An 11,688-nucleotide genomic window follows, 5' to 3' on the forward strand; every position below is an offset into this window, starting at 1 on the left:
CACCTTGCACTTCTGGGATCCTGCACAGCCTTGGCTTCTGTGGCCCAGACCGGAGACAAGCTGGCAGGGCTAGAAGATAGCCTGAACCTGCTGTTACTAAATGTCCAGGGCAGTTTTTCTTACCTGTCCATAATCATTCAGGCACCATGTCGGGAAATCCTAACTCTCACATCTCTCAGCACATAGATTTGCTGGAAATACAATCTCCCCTCTGCTGCCCTGTAAGTGGGAAAGCAGGAGGGTGGGGAGGGAAGAGCAGCAGTTTGAGTCTTCAGATAAACAACTCTAGAGACCACGTAATCTCATCAAAAGTCTACCCCTGTGGTAGAGAACTGACAGTTCTTGGGTCTGACCATTTTTCCTCATGGCATTTAGAGGTTGGCAGTAGGAAAGGTAAGTGAAATCTTTTGTACCTCCTGGCCTGCACCATTATCTCTCATTGCTTGCTGCCTTCTCATGCTGCATATTTTTGTATGGGGCTGTAACTATTATAATTTTGCTTTTTTTTCCTTTTTTTTGTTGTTTTGTTTTTTTGCTTTTTTGTTTTGTTTCTCTTGTCGCTTGAGACCGTACAAAGCCCATCTGTTGAAGCTGAGTTTTTCTCTCCTGTTTGCAGGTATTTTTAACCATGCGGTGCCTTCTGCCTCCTCTCCTCATCAATTTGGAGCCAGTTTCAGCAGCAGTGCTGTCTCTAGCAGCACAGTGCTAAGCTTAAACCCTCTGCAGGCTGTTGCCAGCACCTCATCCTCATCTTTCCCACCCCCTTCCTCTAATTTAGTAACATCTAGTGAGACTAGATCTGCTCAGCACCTCAACAGAGCGCCAGTGCAATCTGTTTTCCATTCCCCTCCGCCCCCTCCTAACGTTTCATTGCCCCCACCTCCTCCATTACTTGCTTCTAACTCCGAGCCTGCGCTTCTGCAGAACCTGCCATCCATCCCACCCAGCGAAGCTTTTTTGCCATCCTCTTCTGCTGCTTCTGTCCAGTCTGCTAATGCTTCTTTGTCTATTAAGCTAGCTTCTCTCCAGCACAAAACCTCCCGCCCCTCCTTTACAGTCCATCACCCGCCTCTGCCCCGTTTGGCGCTGGCACAGTCCGCGCCCATGATCACGCAGTCCAACGCAGCTGGCACGTCCGCTATGTGGGTTACACTTGGCATGCAGTCTCCTTATGCTTCGCACCTTTCTGGGGTTAAGCCACGATAAAGAGCTTGCTTAGCTAACAGTTCTTATTTTGTAAGGTAAGGCTAGAGAAAAAAAAAGAGGAGTTTTGTACAAGATGCTGAATGATGCTTCTTCCTTTTCAGAGACAGGTTGGGGATGGGCTCTGTGAAACATTAAAATGTGGGAAGCAGATAATCTGACGGCAGAGGATGGAGAGTCTTAACGCTCTCTGTTCTGGGAGTCAGGATTTCTCGACAAAGAGTGCCCACCATCATACCTCTGGTCTGTCTCATCTGACGTTAGGATTATGTGCAGGTTGAGATTGCTTCATGAAAATGTCTATTTCTGAAGATCAGTAACGGGGAGGAAATGTCTATTTTTAAGTACGGTTTTATACACTTATTGGAGGTGGTTGTTGTCTACTTTGATTCCCCCTTCCCCTCTTCTTGCCCTCCGACGCAGACTGTTGCATCTCCACAAGTCCATGTTCGCATAGCGTTAGGACGTGTGATGGTGCTGCTTTGTGACTGCATGTGGCAACACGATGGTCTTGTTTTTATTGTCAGTCGACAACAGCTGCTCTAAATAATCATAAAGTTAAAAATCTCCAGGTTACAAGCTGCAGCTTTGTCTTGGAGAGTAAATGCACTGGTCTTGCGCTGCAGTTAATGTGCCCCCTGCATCGATGGAAAACACAGCTACAGGTAGCAAAGAAGGGGTGTGATTTATCTGTGCACTGCAGCTTTATTGGACTTGCCTGCTAGGGCAAACAGTAACAAACTCATCAGATGCTGTATTTATGCTCACTTGGCAATCACTGGCTTCCCGGGTAGATTGTGAATGAGAATACAGGGAATCTGCAGGGCCAGCTGTGGTCCGTGCTTCGTAGAGGCTGGGGTCATAGAAGAGAGGAGGGTTTCTGGAGACTGTACCCATTCTTACTGAAGCAGGTATTGAAATGTCTTCAGAGCGACTCCAGAATAAAGTGTACCACCACAGAGTTGGGTACTGTTGTTCCTGAAAATACTCTGTGGCATCCTGATGTAACAACTTGTGCTTGCGAAGTTCAATCAGTCTGTTGGGCCCCGGAGCTTGCTCCGTGCTTTTCTTGTAGGTCTTTGCTGTTGTTGCTGTTCACTGATACCAAAGCTGCATACAATATATGGTTGAATACTCTTTGCTGCTTATAAAACGTATGACTCAATTACAATATACCTGAGAGATTCTTTTGACTGCGCATTGTGTATAGTGTCTTCATCATCACATTGCTCCACAGACACAAACAAATCCTCATTAGGCTTTTGTGAGGCACGTAAGTATTACCTCCGTCCTGTACGGGGAAGTGATGCTGAGGAGTTTGGAGCAATGTGGTCCCTGTGTGCCGGTGGAGACCCAACAGCGTGATGTGCTTACGGAAGGGGCTTGGAAGGCCCCGAACAGAAACCAGATGGGGGAGAAGGGGTGAGGAGGGTTAGGCTCGGGGCTTTGTGTACATAGGCGACTCAAGTGTGAAAGCCGCCTGCTGAAGTTGCCTTACCTGGAACTGCGGCCATATTGGGCCAGGCTCCCTGCTCTTGGGTATGGTGGCCCCTGTCACAAAAAGGTTCTGAGCAAAGTAGGCAAGGCACAGAAGTGACGTGTGGAGAAAAGGGGATGACAAAGCTGGATTGTGGAGCAAATGAGCAGAAATGATGCTGCCGGGAGCTGGTGTGTGACGGACATACCGTAGTTGTGGTCCTGTGCCCTGTGACTCTTGAACCGTATGCCAAATGCTTGGGCAGTTTCATTGACTTCGGTGTGAATACGTGTGTTCAGAGTCCCTGTGAACCAAAGGCGAATTCTGGAATCGGGGGCTAAACTAAACTGCTTTGCTTCTCCTAATGTTTCTCCCTCAGGGCAATAAAAAATTCCAAGCAGATTAGAGTGTGCTAGAAAAAGGTTGAGTGCTGAGTGGGGGAATGCTCCCCCCACGCCCCCGAGGTCAGTCGCAGGAGGACAGAGTCTGATGTGGTCACACAGAGAAAGCTTTAAAAACTGCAACAGCCCGCGGGGCCCCGTGTCACTCCTGGAGGCATCCTTTCTGTCTAATTGCAGTTGGGTCAGGAGTTGCTCCTTCTTTGCTGGCTAACGAGGTCTCAGAGCGATGTAGAAATGATTGACACGTCTAACACACAGCAGATTTTTGTCTTTTATTTAGATGAGTCTCTTCCTCTCCTCCTGTTGTGCAGGTAACTAGGATTTCTACCTCAACCCAATGTGACCTATGCAAGGACAACGTGGACCAACTTCACTCGGCTTCCACTGAAAGGTGCTCACCTGGCCTGTGCAGGGGTTTCTACTCTCTTACTACTGGGCAAAATAAAAACATAAAAAGACCTAAACGACAGAGAAAATATTTACTGTGAATCTGAGTAAAAAAGAAAAAAGAAAAAAAAAAAGGCAAAAGAAATGCTTAAAGCTCCAGTTTGTATTGTTGATAGTTTAGATAAAGTATTTATCTTTTTTTAAAGTGAAAACAATTTTGACTTATTTTATTCCACCTAGAATCATAAATACAACTTATTATTAAATTCTCTGAATAATAAAGGACTGGCACACCAGCAGAGATGTAAAGAGCCTCCTCTTGGTGCTATTTCACCCGTCAGAACTGTGCCTCCGGTTTGAATCCTTGGTGCTGAATTTGGAGGGTTGACCAATGCCAAACCCAGTTCTCGGAAAGGTCTGCAGTTTATTTATTCAACTTACTCTGTTCATATACCAAAATCCGCCTGGTTGGCAGCAGCGTGAGCTACAGAGAAAGGCAGTCTTCTATTTTGAAAATCAAAATCTCATTTTGATTTTAATTGGAATGGAGCTGGGCGCCCTGTTAACGGCGTGGTTTTTCATTGCATTTGTGACGAACGAGCACCCAGTCTTCCCCTCTGGGGTGGCAGATGGAGAACCTGGGGTGGCAGATGGAGAGCCTGGGGTGGCCCAGGCGAGCTTGGCCAGCGCAGGCACGGGCTGAACAAAAGAAATCCAAGTCCTGCCCCGTTGAACTACTTCGCTGGGCCGTTTGCAGTTGCTGGTGGCACTCAAGTCACTGTGAATTCTGGTAGCGAGTCTGGTAACTTGTTTTGTGCTGGCGTTGGCATATGAACAGGGTGTGTAATCACTGGTATTGGTCAGGCCTGTTTTACCACCGTTGGGAAGACTGAACATAGCGCGTCTGTACTGGTGCAGGTAGCAGATTTTCTCAGCTTGTTGGTTTTTTTTTGTTCCAAGTACAATGTATTTTGTTAGTAGGGTTTTGATACTTGATTCAGAAATGGGTTAGCCGTGTGCATTTGTTGACGAAGTGCATTTTGCTTTTGTATTTTTTTGCTTTTAAGTAGGTCTAAATGGTAGTTCACAAAAACACCACAATCTAGCTTACCGTGCTGCCACACTATCAAACTGGTGCAGTTAATTGTATTGTGACTTGGTGTTCTGTGTACAGAAAGCGCTGCTCCGAGCAGCGGCTGTATTTTATAGAGATGTGATGAAAAACTATAAATTTCATATACTTTATTTCATTTATTTTTTAGATTGTACAATGCACAGTAAACTTGTAAAAACTTATTTATTCGAGTGCACAAAGTGAGGAGAAGGATGATCCATTCAGTAGAAATCACGCTGGTCTGTAGTTCAGACTGGACCAAGCACCAGGAAAGGAAACTACAGTAGAAGAAGGGGAATTGCAACAGCAAGATGACTAGAGGAAAAACACAGTTAGGCTTTGGGAAACGGCTGCCTGCTAGCCCGGGCACTCACTGTCCTTGAATCCCTTCTAGGTCGCTAGTGCTCCCTAGGGAGTCTCCCACCTCCAGCCGTCGGGCATTTGCCTCAGAGCCGAGCCCTGCTGTACCAGCCACCTGACGGAGCATCCCCTGGGCACAGAAAGCTGGGCTGAACGCCTTGGCTGTTCAACTCCTGCCTCTGTGTTTGAAGTAGGCGAGGTACCTCTGCCCTTGGGCACTCTCTCCTGCTGCCTGGATCCGGGAGGAATGGTCGCGAGCGCCATGCTGGCCGTGTTCCCGAGAGTGGCGCGGGCGAGGTGCCACAGCCCTCTGCAGGCTTCGGTTTAGCCTTTTTCCCTGTACCTGGCGATCTTAGTAGAGATTTAGGACAAAGTGCAGTTATTTTGTTGATTCCTAAGTGTGTCTTCCCTAGGCAGCCCTTGTGCGCAGAAACGATCTAACTTGGCCGCCTTGTTCACTGGAAAGGGAAGGGATTGATAGCCGCTGGAAACGAGGGACGTTTCGGAACTGGTTTCTGCTTTGTGTGTGGGAGAGGACAGCGGTGCGCCCTGCTGAGTTACTAACAGCAAGATGAAAACCTGGAAAAGGGCAAAAATGCTCCAAGGGTGACAGCTGAGGAACAGCCAGTAGCTTCTAGTAGAAGCCGTACACAGTGTATGTCCTGGAATCCAGGAAGACAATGTAACCCAGATGTTTTGCAGCTGGGACGTGGGCAGCTCCAGCTTCTTCCAGATCCTTGGGTTGACTAGAAGTTGCAGAGCTGCCTTAGCATCCTTCCCAGCACCCGGCGGAGTGCTCAGGTCTTTGAAGGCTTTAAACTGGTGGGCTGTGCCTGAGCGATTGCTGGAGGGGCAGCAGCCTTAATTACATCTCCCCCCTATCATTTATATCCCTGATGAGAGAGATGAGGAAATACAAGTAAGAAGCTCTTAATCGCTCTGCTTTTATAAGATCCTCTTCTGAAAAGGGACCAAGAGCCAGTGCTCCTCAGACCTCGTGTGCCCCCCTTCATCCCAAATTGCAGAAGACTTGCAGTGAGATGACTCGCCATCACTTGTTCCGTGAGGGGAACGTTTGCCTGTGCTCGTGTGCGAGGTGCTGACAGGACACGAGCAAAGGTGCCCGGTGGGGAAGGAGCTGACTCACAGGGCTCTGGGGAACCTGCCGTGCTTGCCGGTGCCTGCTGGAGGACCATCACCCAGCTGGCTCCCAGCACTCCTCTGCTGAAGAGGATGGCCGGTCCATGTTGTGGGAATGATGCACTTTGTCCCAAGGTTCGTAGGATTTCAGGGATTGGCGCCTGGTGAGCAGGATGGAGCTGTCAGACAGGGTTTGGTGCTGGGCTTGGCACTGTTAGCCTTACAGTTGGACTTCATGGTCTTGGAGGTCTTGGCCAACCTAAATGGTTTTGTGACCCTTCAGAGCAAAGACCCCAGGCAAGGAGCTGGTCATCTGCCCGCCGGTGGGTGTTGTGGAAAAGCAAAGCCCCCGCTGTCCCTCAGCATCACCTGTGAGCGCGGTGGTCATCGGCGGTCAGCGGTGTCCATGCGGGACGTGCTGGCAAGCAGCCATCGGGCTGGTAGCACGAGCCCGCTGGCTGCAGCTGGGCACATGTCGGCTCTCAAAATGTTTTCAGCTACCCAGGATTTTGGAGTCTCTGACTCTCCAGCTGTCACCTGGGAAGGCCAAAGGAAACAGGTGCTGACCCGGGAATAAACGCCCGGCTGGGATGTGCTTGAAAGGGGCTCAGGCTGCTGGCCAACCTGCTGAGCATCTGCTTCAGCCTCCCAGGGTCCCTTGGGACCGGGCCTTCATCTACCTCTGCGTTGCTCCCAGTGACCCGATGTCTCCATCTTGGCCACCCGTGCCGCAGGAGCCTGGAGCTGCTCTGGCTTTGCCAGCGTCTTCCACCCATGCCTGGCACCGTTGGCACCTTCACCCTGCCACGCATGGTGTGACCACAGCGCTTCGCTGGTGCTAATCTAAATACTGCATCGTCATCCCCAGCGAGATGCGCTTCCAGGAAGGTGCCTGATAAGCTGATGCTTCCAGGGAGCAGCGCTGAGCTGGGAACCGGGCGAGCGCAGCTTTGGGATCACTTTGGTAGAATTGCCTGAGCCGGGGATGTGGTTGCCAAGGGATTTGTCTTGTTGCCTTCCCTGCTCCCTGGCCTTTCATTGCTTTGTCATAAGATCAGGCGAGTTCAGCTCGTTTCTCCTCTCTGTGAAACGGGGAAAGACTTACCTTGCTGTCGGGTTGCTGAAGGAATATCTTGGAGATGTTATGGTCTGATCATACGGTCACAAGAATAAGACCCTCGTGACTCTCCTGTAGGAGCACTGTGCCAGAGGTCCGAAACCTGTTTTCAATAATTGGAGATACTTCTGAGTAATCAAAGCCAAACAGCCAGTTCCAAAAAGGAATTCCTTCTGCTTTACCACATCCTGCTGGGTCCAGTTGTTCCGTGGCTGTCACACATGTTCCTTCTCCTCCACACCACTGCTGTCAGTAAGGGGCTCATCAGGAAGCTAAAATACATCTTGTAGCACGTATGTTGCCAAAAAAAAAAAGGAACTTCCTGAGCATTGGGCTGAGCAAAACCTGTGCCTGGCTGCTAAATGTCAGCCTTGAGGAACAAGCCTTGTGTGCTCTTCCTTCTTTGGTGGTTTGCTACCTCTGGCTGGCGCTTGCCGGGCTTGATCTGCCGAGACCTGCCGTGCTGCGGAGCTGGGAGTGCTCCATTAATTCTTCCATTAGCCAGAGGTGTGTGGGGCATGCGGCAGTCGGATTTCTCTGCTTTTTTTGTAGCTGAGGGAGAAATTGGGAAGCGTTGCTGGAGGACGGAGAGGCTTGGGCTGCTGAGAGCGAGCTGGTGGACAGGGTGGTGGGGAAGGTCGAGCTCTCCCTGCGTCACCGCTTGTTTTGGTGCAAAAGAGGCTGTTTCCTTGCAGGAGCTGTGGATCACTCTGGATAATCGTAATGATGGGAGACGTCTTCACTTCTCTCAGTTCAGGTTGTGGATGCAACGGGAGAGAGGTGAAGGGAAGCTTCCAGCCACAGGGAGTGCAGCGCGTCCTGCACGTACGTGACATTTGGAGGCAGAGTCACCGGCTCGGACTAGTTTCTTCTAATAGCAGGAACTCGTGTCTCCTTGACCAAGCATAGAAATACTTTTCTTATGCTTCCATATTATTTTCTTCCTTCCTAGTGGTGACAGCCGCTTTATCTTTTAGTGCACAGTGGGTGCTTAGCCAGGGCTGCGGAGCCTGCGCTCCCAGCCAGGACTTGCCAAGGTACCCCAGGCAGGAAGGCTGCGGTACTTGATCCTGAGGGATCTACTAGTCACTGGTTTTGTGAATCGAGCTTTCAAATCCCCAGGACTTGACGCTTCTCAGCCTGAAACTCACCCAACTGTTTGTCACTCTGGGTTACTTAATCTCAAAGTGTTGAGTAGCTTTCTTCTTTAGGCAAACAGCGCTTGAGCAAGTCACTTCCTCATTTCCCGTCTGCTGCTCCAATAGATTTCAGGCCTGATGGTTCCGTTGACTTGAATAGCATTTTGGCATGGAGGATCCCTTCAGTACCGCTTGGCCACCGTGGCTGGTTGGGGTGGCCGCGTGGCTTGGCACAGTGTGGCCAGGCATGTGGCTGTGTGCACGTCGGTCCCCACTGTCCCCCCCGGCCGGGGGAGCGCTCCCTCCCAGAGCTGCTGACGATGCTTCTTCAGCCTCCTCCTCTGGGACTGGACTGGGACCTTTAAAGGCCCCTTCCGACCAAACTACTCTGTCGTTCTGTGGTTCCTTGTACAGATGTTTGGGGATAGTTGCTTTGCCTGGGAAGATACATGGGAGGGGGTGATGGGGAGGAGAGCGGTGCGAGCGAGCCAGCTCCGCTATTCAGTGCACAAACGCAGTGGGGCTACAACAGCGTTTGCCGGCCGGGTGCTCCGCACCACACTGGATTTACTCCCATGGTGATCAGGTTCTGTCTCATCCCAGCCTTCCCTGCTGCGGAGGCTGTATCTTCCCGTCCTGCTGGACTTCCCCTTCTGGGAGAAGGTCTTTTATTCTGGAGTAACGAGGTCATGGACAGGCAGCTTGGGGTCGCCTCCGGGGACCTGTGCGGTTTGATTCTTGCTAGGATTGTGTATTTAGAAAGCAGCATCTGCTCCCCCATCCCATTATTTTTCCACTTGGAAGAGAGTTCCAGCAGAGGAGAGGCTGAGCGGGGAGAGCACCGGCAGAGCTGGGATCTGCAGTGGGGTGGACTTGGCTCTCACTCAGGTGATGTTTTTTTTGTGGGACCCAGAGTCCCTGCGAGCAGTTTCAGGGCCAGTGTGCGCTTCCATCTCCACCGAGATCACGCAGGGGGCTGTGTCTGTGGGCATGTTGGTGGCTCTGGCACGAGGACCGATGGGACCTGTGCCCTTGTGATGCTCCAGCAGCAGGGGCTTGGTGGCAGGAGGGGTTCCCTGTCCTGGAGGCAGCAGGATGGCTCTGCAGCACAGGGCACATGTCCGTCCAGCCCTGGGGACTGTCCCCGTCCAGCCCCACTGATGTCCCCCCCATATCACCAGAGGCTGCTCCGTCAGGTCCCTGCCCCGCTCAAGGCTTTGCTGCGTTGCTGGAAGGGGAGCGCTGGGAGCTCGTGTCCAAGCTGCTGCTCGTGACCCCCCTCCGGCGCAGCCCTCCCCGTGCCCCTTCCTCAGCCTCCGAGCACCGGGAACATGCAGCTCCCCCAGCCGGGTCCAGCCCTCGCTGGTGCCAGGTGGCTCTGGGTGACGGAGCCCTGTGTGTAACCCCGCAGCTCCGTGTTGGAACCAGCCCTTTAATACAGGTTGTGGAAGCCTGCAGGTTACGGCTGGGAGTTGGTTTTTCTTGTCACGAGTCCCCCCGCCCGACACAGGCGACTGTCTTGAAAAATTCTGCTTTTGTTGTTTTGTCTGAGCCAAAACCGTCGAGAGGAATTAAGCAGTGGGAGCTCCCAACGATGGTTTCTTCAGTTAGGGCATGGCTGTTGTCCCACGGACTGCAAAGCCAGCAATCGCGTGTTTTATAAATCAGTTTGGGGAGAAGAAACTAGACAGTGTTTTTGTGAACTATCTTTGCAGCACTGAGGAAAAAATCACAATAATTGGCTTTTTTTGGAAGCACGGATGTGTAGTCAGTGTACAAGTATTTGAAGTTTTATGGCTGTTTAAGACTTTTTTTTTTTTTCCCCCTCCTTTTTTTTGCTCCAACATTTCCGTAGCTTGCCTATCAGGTTTTCACTAAAAGATGGATTACCAGTTTTAAAAATGTTGTTGTGCCATATTTTATTTATCCTTCTGCATTTATAAATATATAAATATCTATTTAGACTGAATATTGATTGCAATAAAAGATATTATTATTGTGAACTTCAGGGTTTAAACCAGAGACAAAAAAAAAATTGGAAATACTTCTCCAGTATATTCGCTGTTGGCGGCCCTCTTTCTGAAGAGGTTTTTTTGTTTTTCTAGTTTAAAAAACAAAATCACGTCTTAAATTTTTACAGTGCTAACCCTGAAGTTCTCAAGTTTGTGATCCTTTGGTTTTTTTTCAAGGTACATCTGGTTGCTTTTCTGGTGCGGTCAAATTATTCTTTAGGAAGGTCTTGTTTCTGGAGTTAATGATGAAAAGGTGGAATGGGTTGATCCATCCTGCTTGGCTTTTTTAACCTATTAATCTTTGAAGTGATCAATTTCAAATTAAAACCCAACTTCTTAGGTCTCTGTTCTACTTAAACTTTTTAGGAGTGAGAGCCTGCCCTCGCTGAGTGGGACTTGGATGGGGAAAGCAGTAGATTATGAGGTTGCTGTTGCTCAGGAATTGATTAGTAAACTTTTAACTACTAATAAAAATCCATTTTTCAATGGATTTTTTAAAAAACCCATTTTCTTAGAACAGTGATATGGGATGTTTCCTAGTGAATAGGAATTAGTTTATATAATTTAGCCTATTAAACTGAATTATTTAAAATTCAAACTTCCCCTAATTTATCTTTTTTTGGTTGTTTTTTTGTTTTGGTTTGTTTTTTTTTTTATACTGGTAAGTTGTCCTGTCATTCCTTTCATTCTTCCATAGAAGTAGCGTGAATTCTTCTGGTGTGTATATATGTATGTATAATATATATATTTCCACCCTGCCTTTCTAATTCTCCACAATGTAAGAGTTAGTTTTTTCTCCCCTCCCTTCCACTTAATTTCTTGTGTCTTTACCTTGATTTGTAATTGAAACAATGCTTTGAAGTTTTGTCTTTATATTAAAGTGTATGTATTTTAATACACCGTACTGTTGTGGCGTTTCACTGCTTCAGCTGCCATGGGGACGAGCTGCTCTGGGGCATGCCTTTACCTGGTGGCACTGGTGGGCGCAGGCAGGGAGAGACACCCCCGCTCCTGCTCTCCCCCCTCCCCACTTTTAGCCCTGGGAATGCTGAGGGCAGTTAAATTCTTGGGCTTTTTATGAGCCCTGGTGGCATTCCCCATTGACCCTTTTTGCCAGCAACCTCACTGGTATAATAAAACTGAACGCAGCCAGGCGACGTGTTTAAACTTTGGAAGCGGTGGCTGTAACGCTTCCCAAGCTCGTTCACCGTAAGCGTCTTAAAACAGGGTGAAGGTGCTGCTTCACCGCGGGCTTGCGTGGCTCTAGGCAGGTTCTGGCAGCTCCTCTCCCTGAGCACGTCCCTCACTCGAGCCACTGCCGTTAGCAAAAAGCCTCTC

At 49.4% G+C, this 11,688-nt stretch overlaps 1 protein-coding gene across 10 annotated transcripts in view; it reads left to right on the forward strand.

Annotated features, from left to right (window-relative positions):
* The window catches only part of DOT1L (DOT1 like histone lysine methyltransferase), a 76,904-nt gene extending 65,655 nt beyond the window's left edge, over positions 1–11,249 (forward strand). For 8 of the 10 annotated variants that reach the window (XM_080382228.1, XM_080382222.1, XM_080382231.1 and 5 more), the window contains one exon: positions 617–11,249. In XM_080382228.1, the coding sequence (XP_080238354.1) occupies positions 617–1,206 (590 nt within the window). In that variant the 3' untranslated portion in view covers positions 1,207–11,249. The remainder of the gene's footprint in view (positions 1–616) is intronic. The other 2 variants (XM_080382225.1, XM_080382223.1) reach the window with 2 other exon arrangements.
* The last annotated feature ends 439 nt before the right edge of the window (positions 11,250–11,688 follow it).

The sequence above is a fragment of the Falco punctatus genome (genome assembly GCF_963210335.1).
Source record: "Falco punctatus genome assembly, chromosome: 4".
Taxonomy (NCBI): Eukaryota; Metazoa; Chordata; class Aves; order Falconiformes; family Falconidae; genus Falco; species Falco punctatus.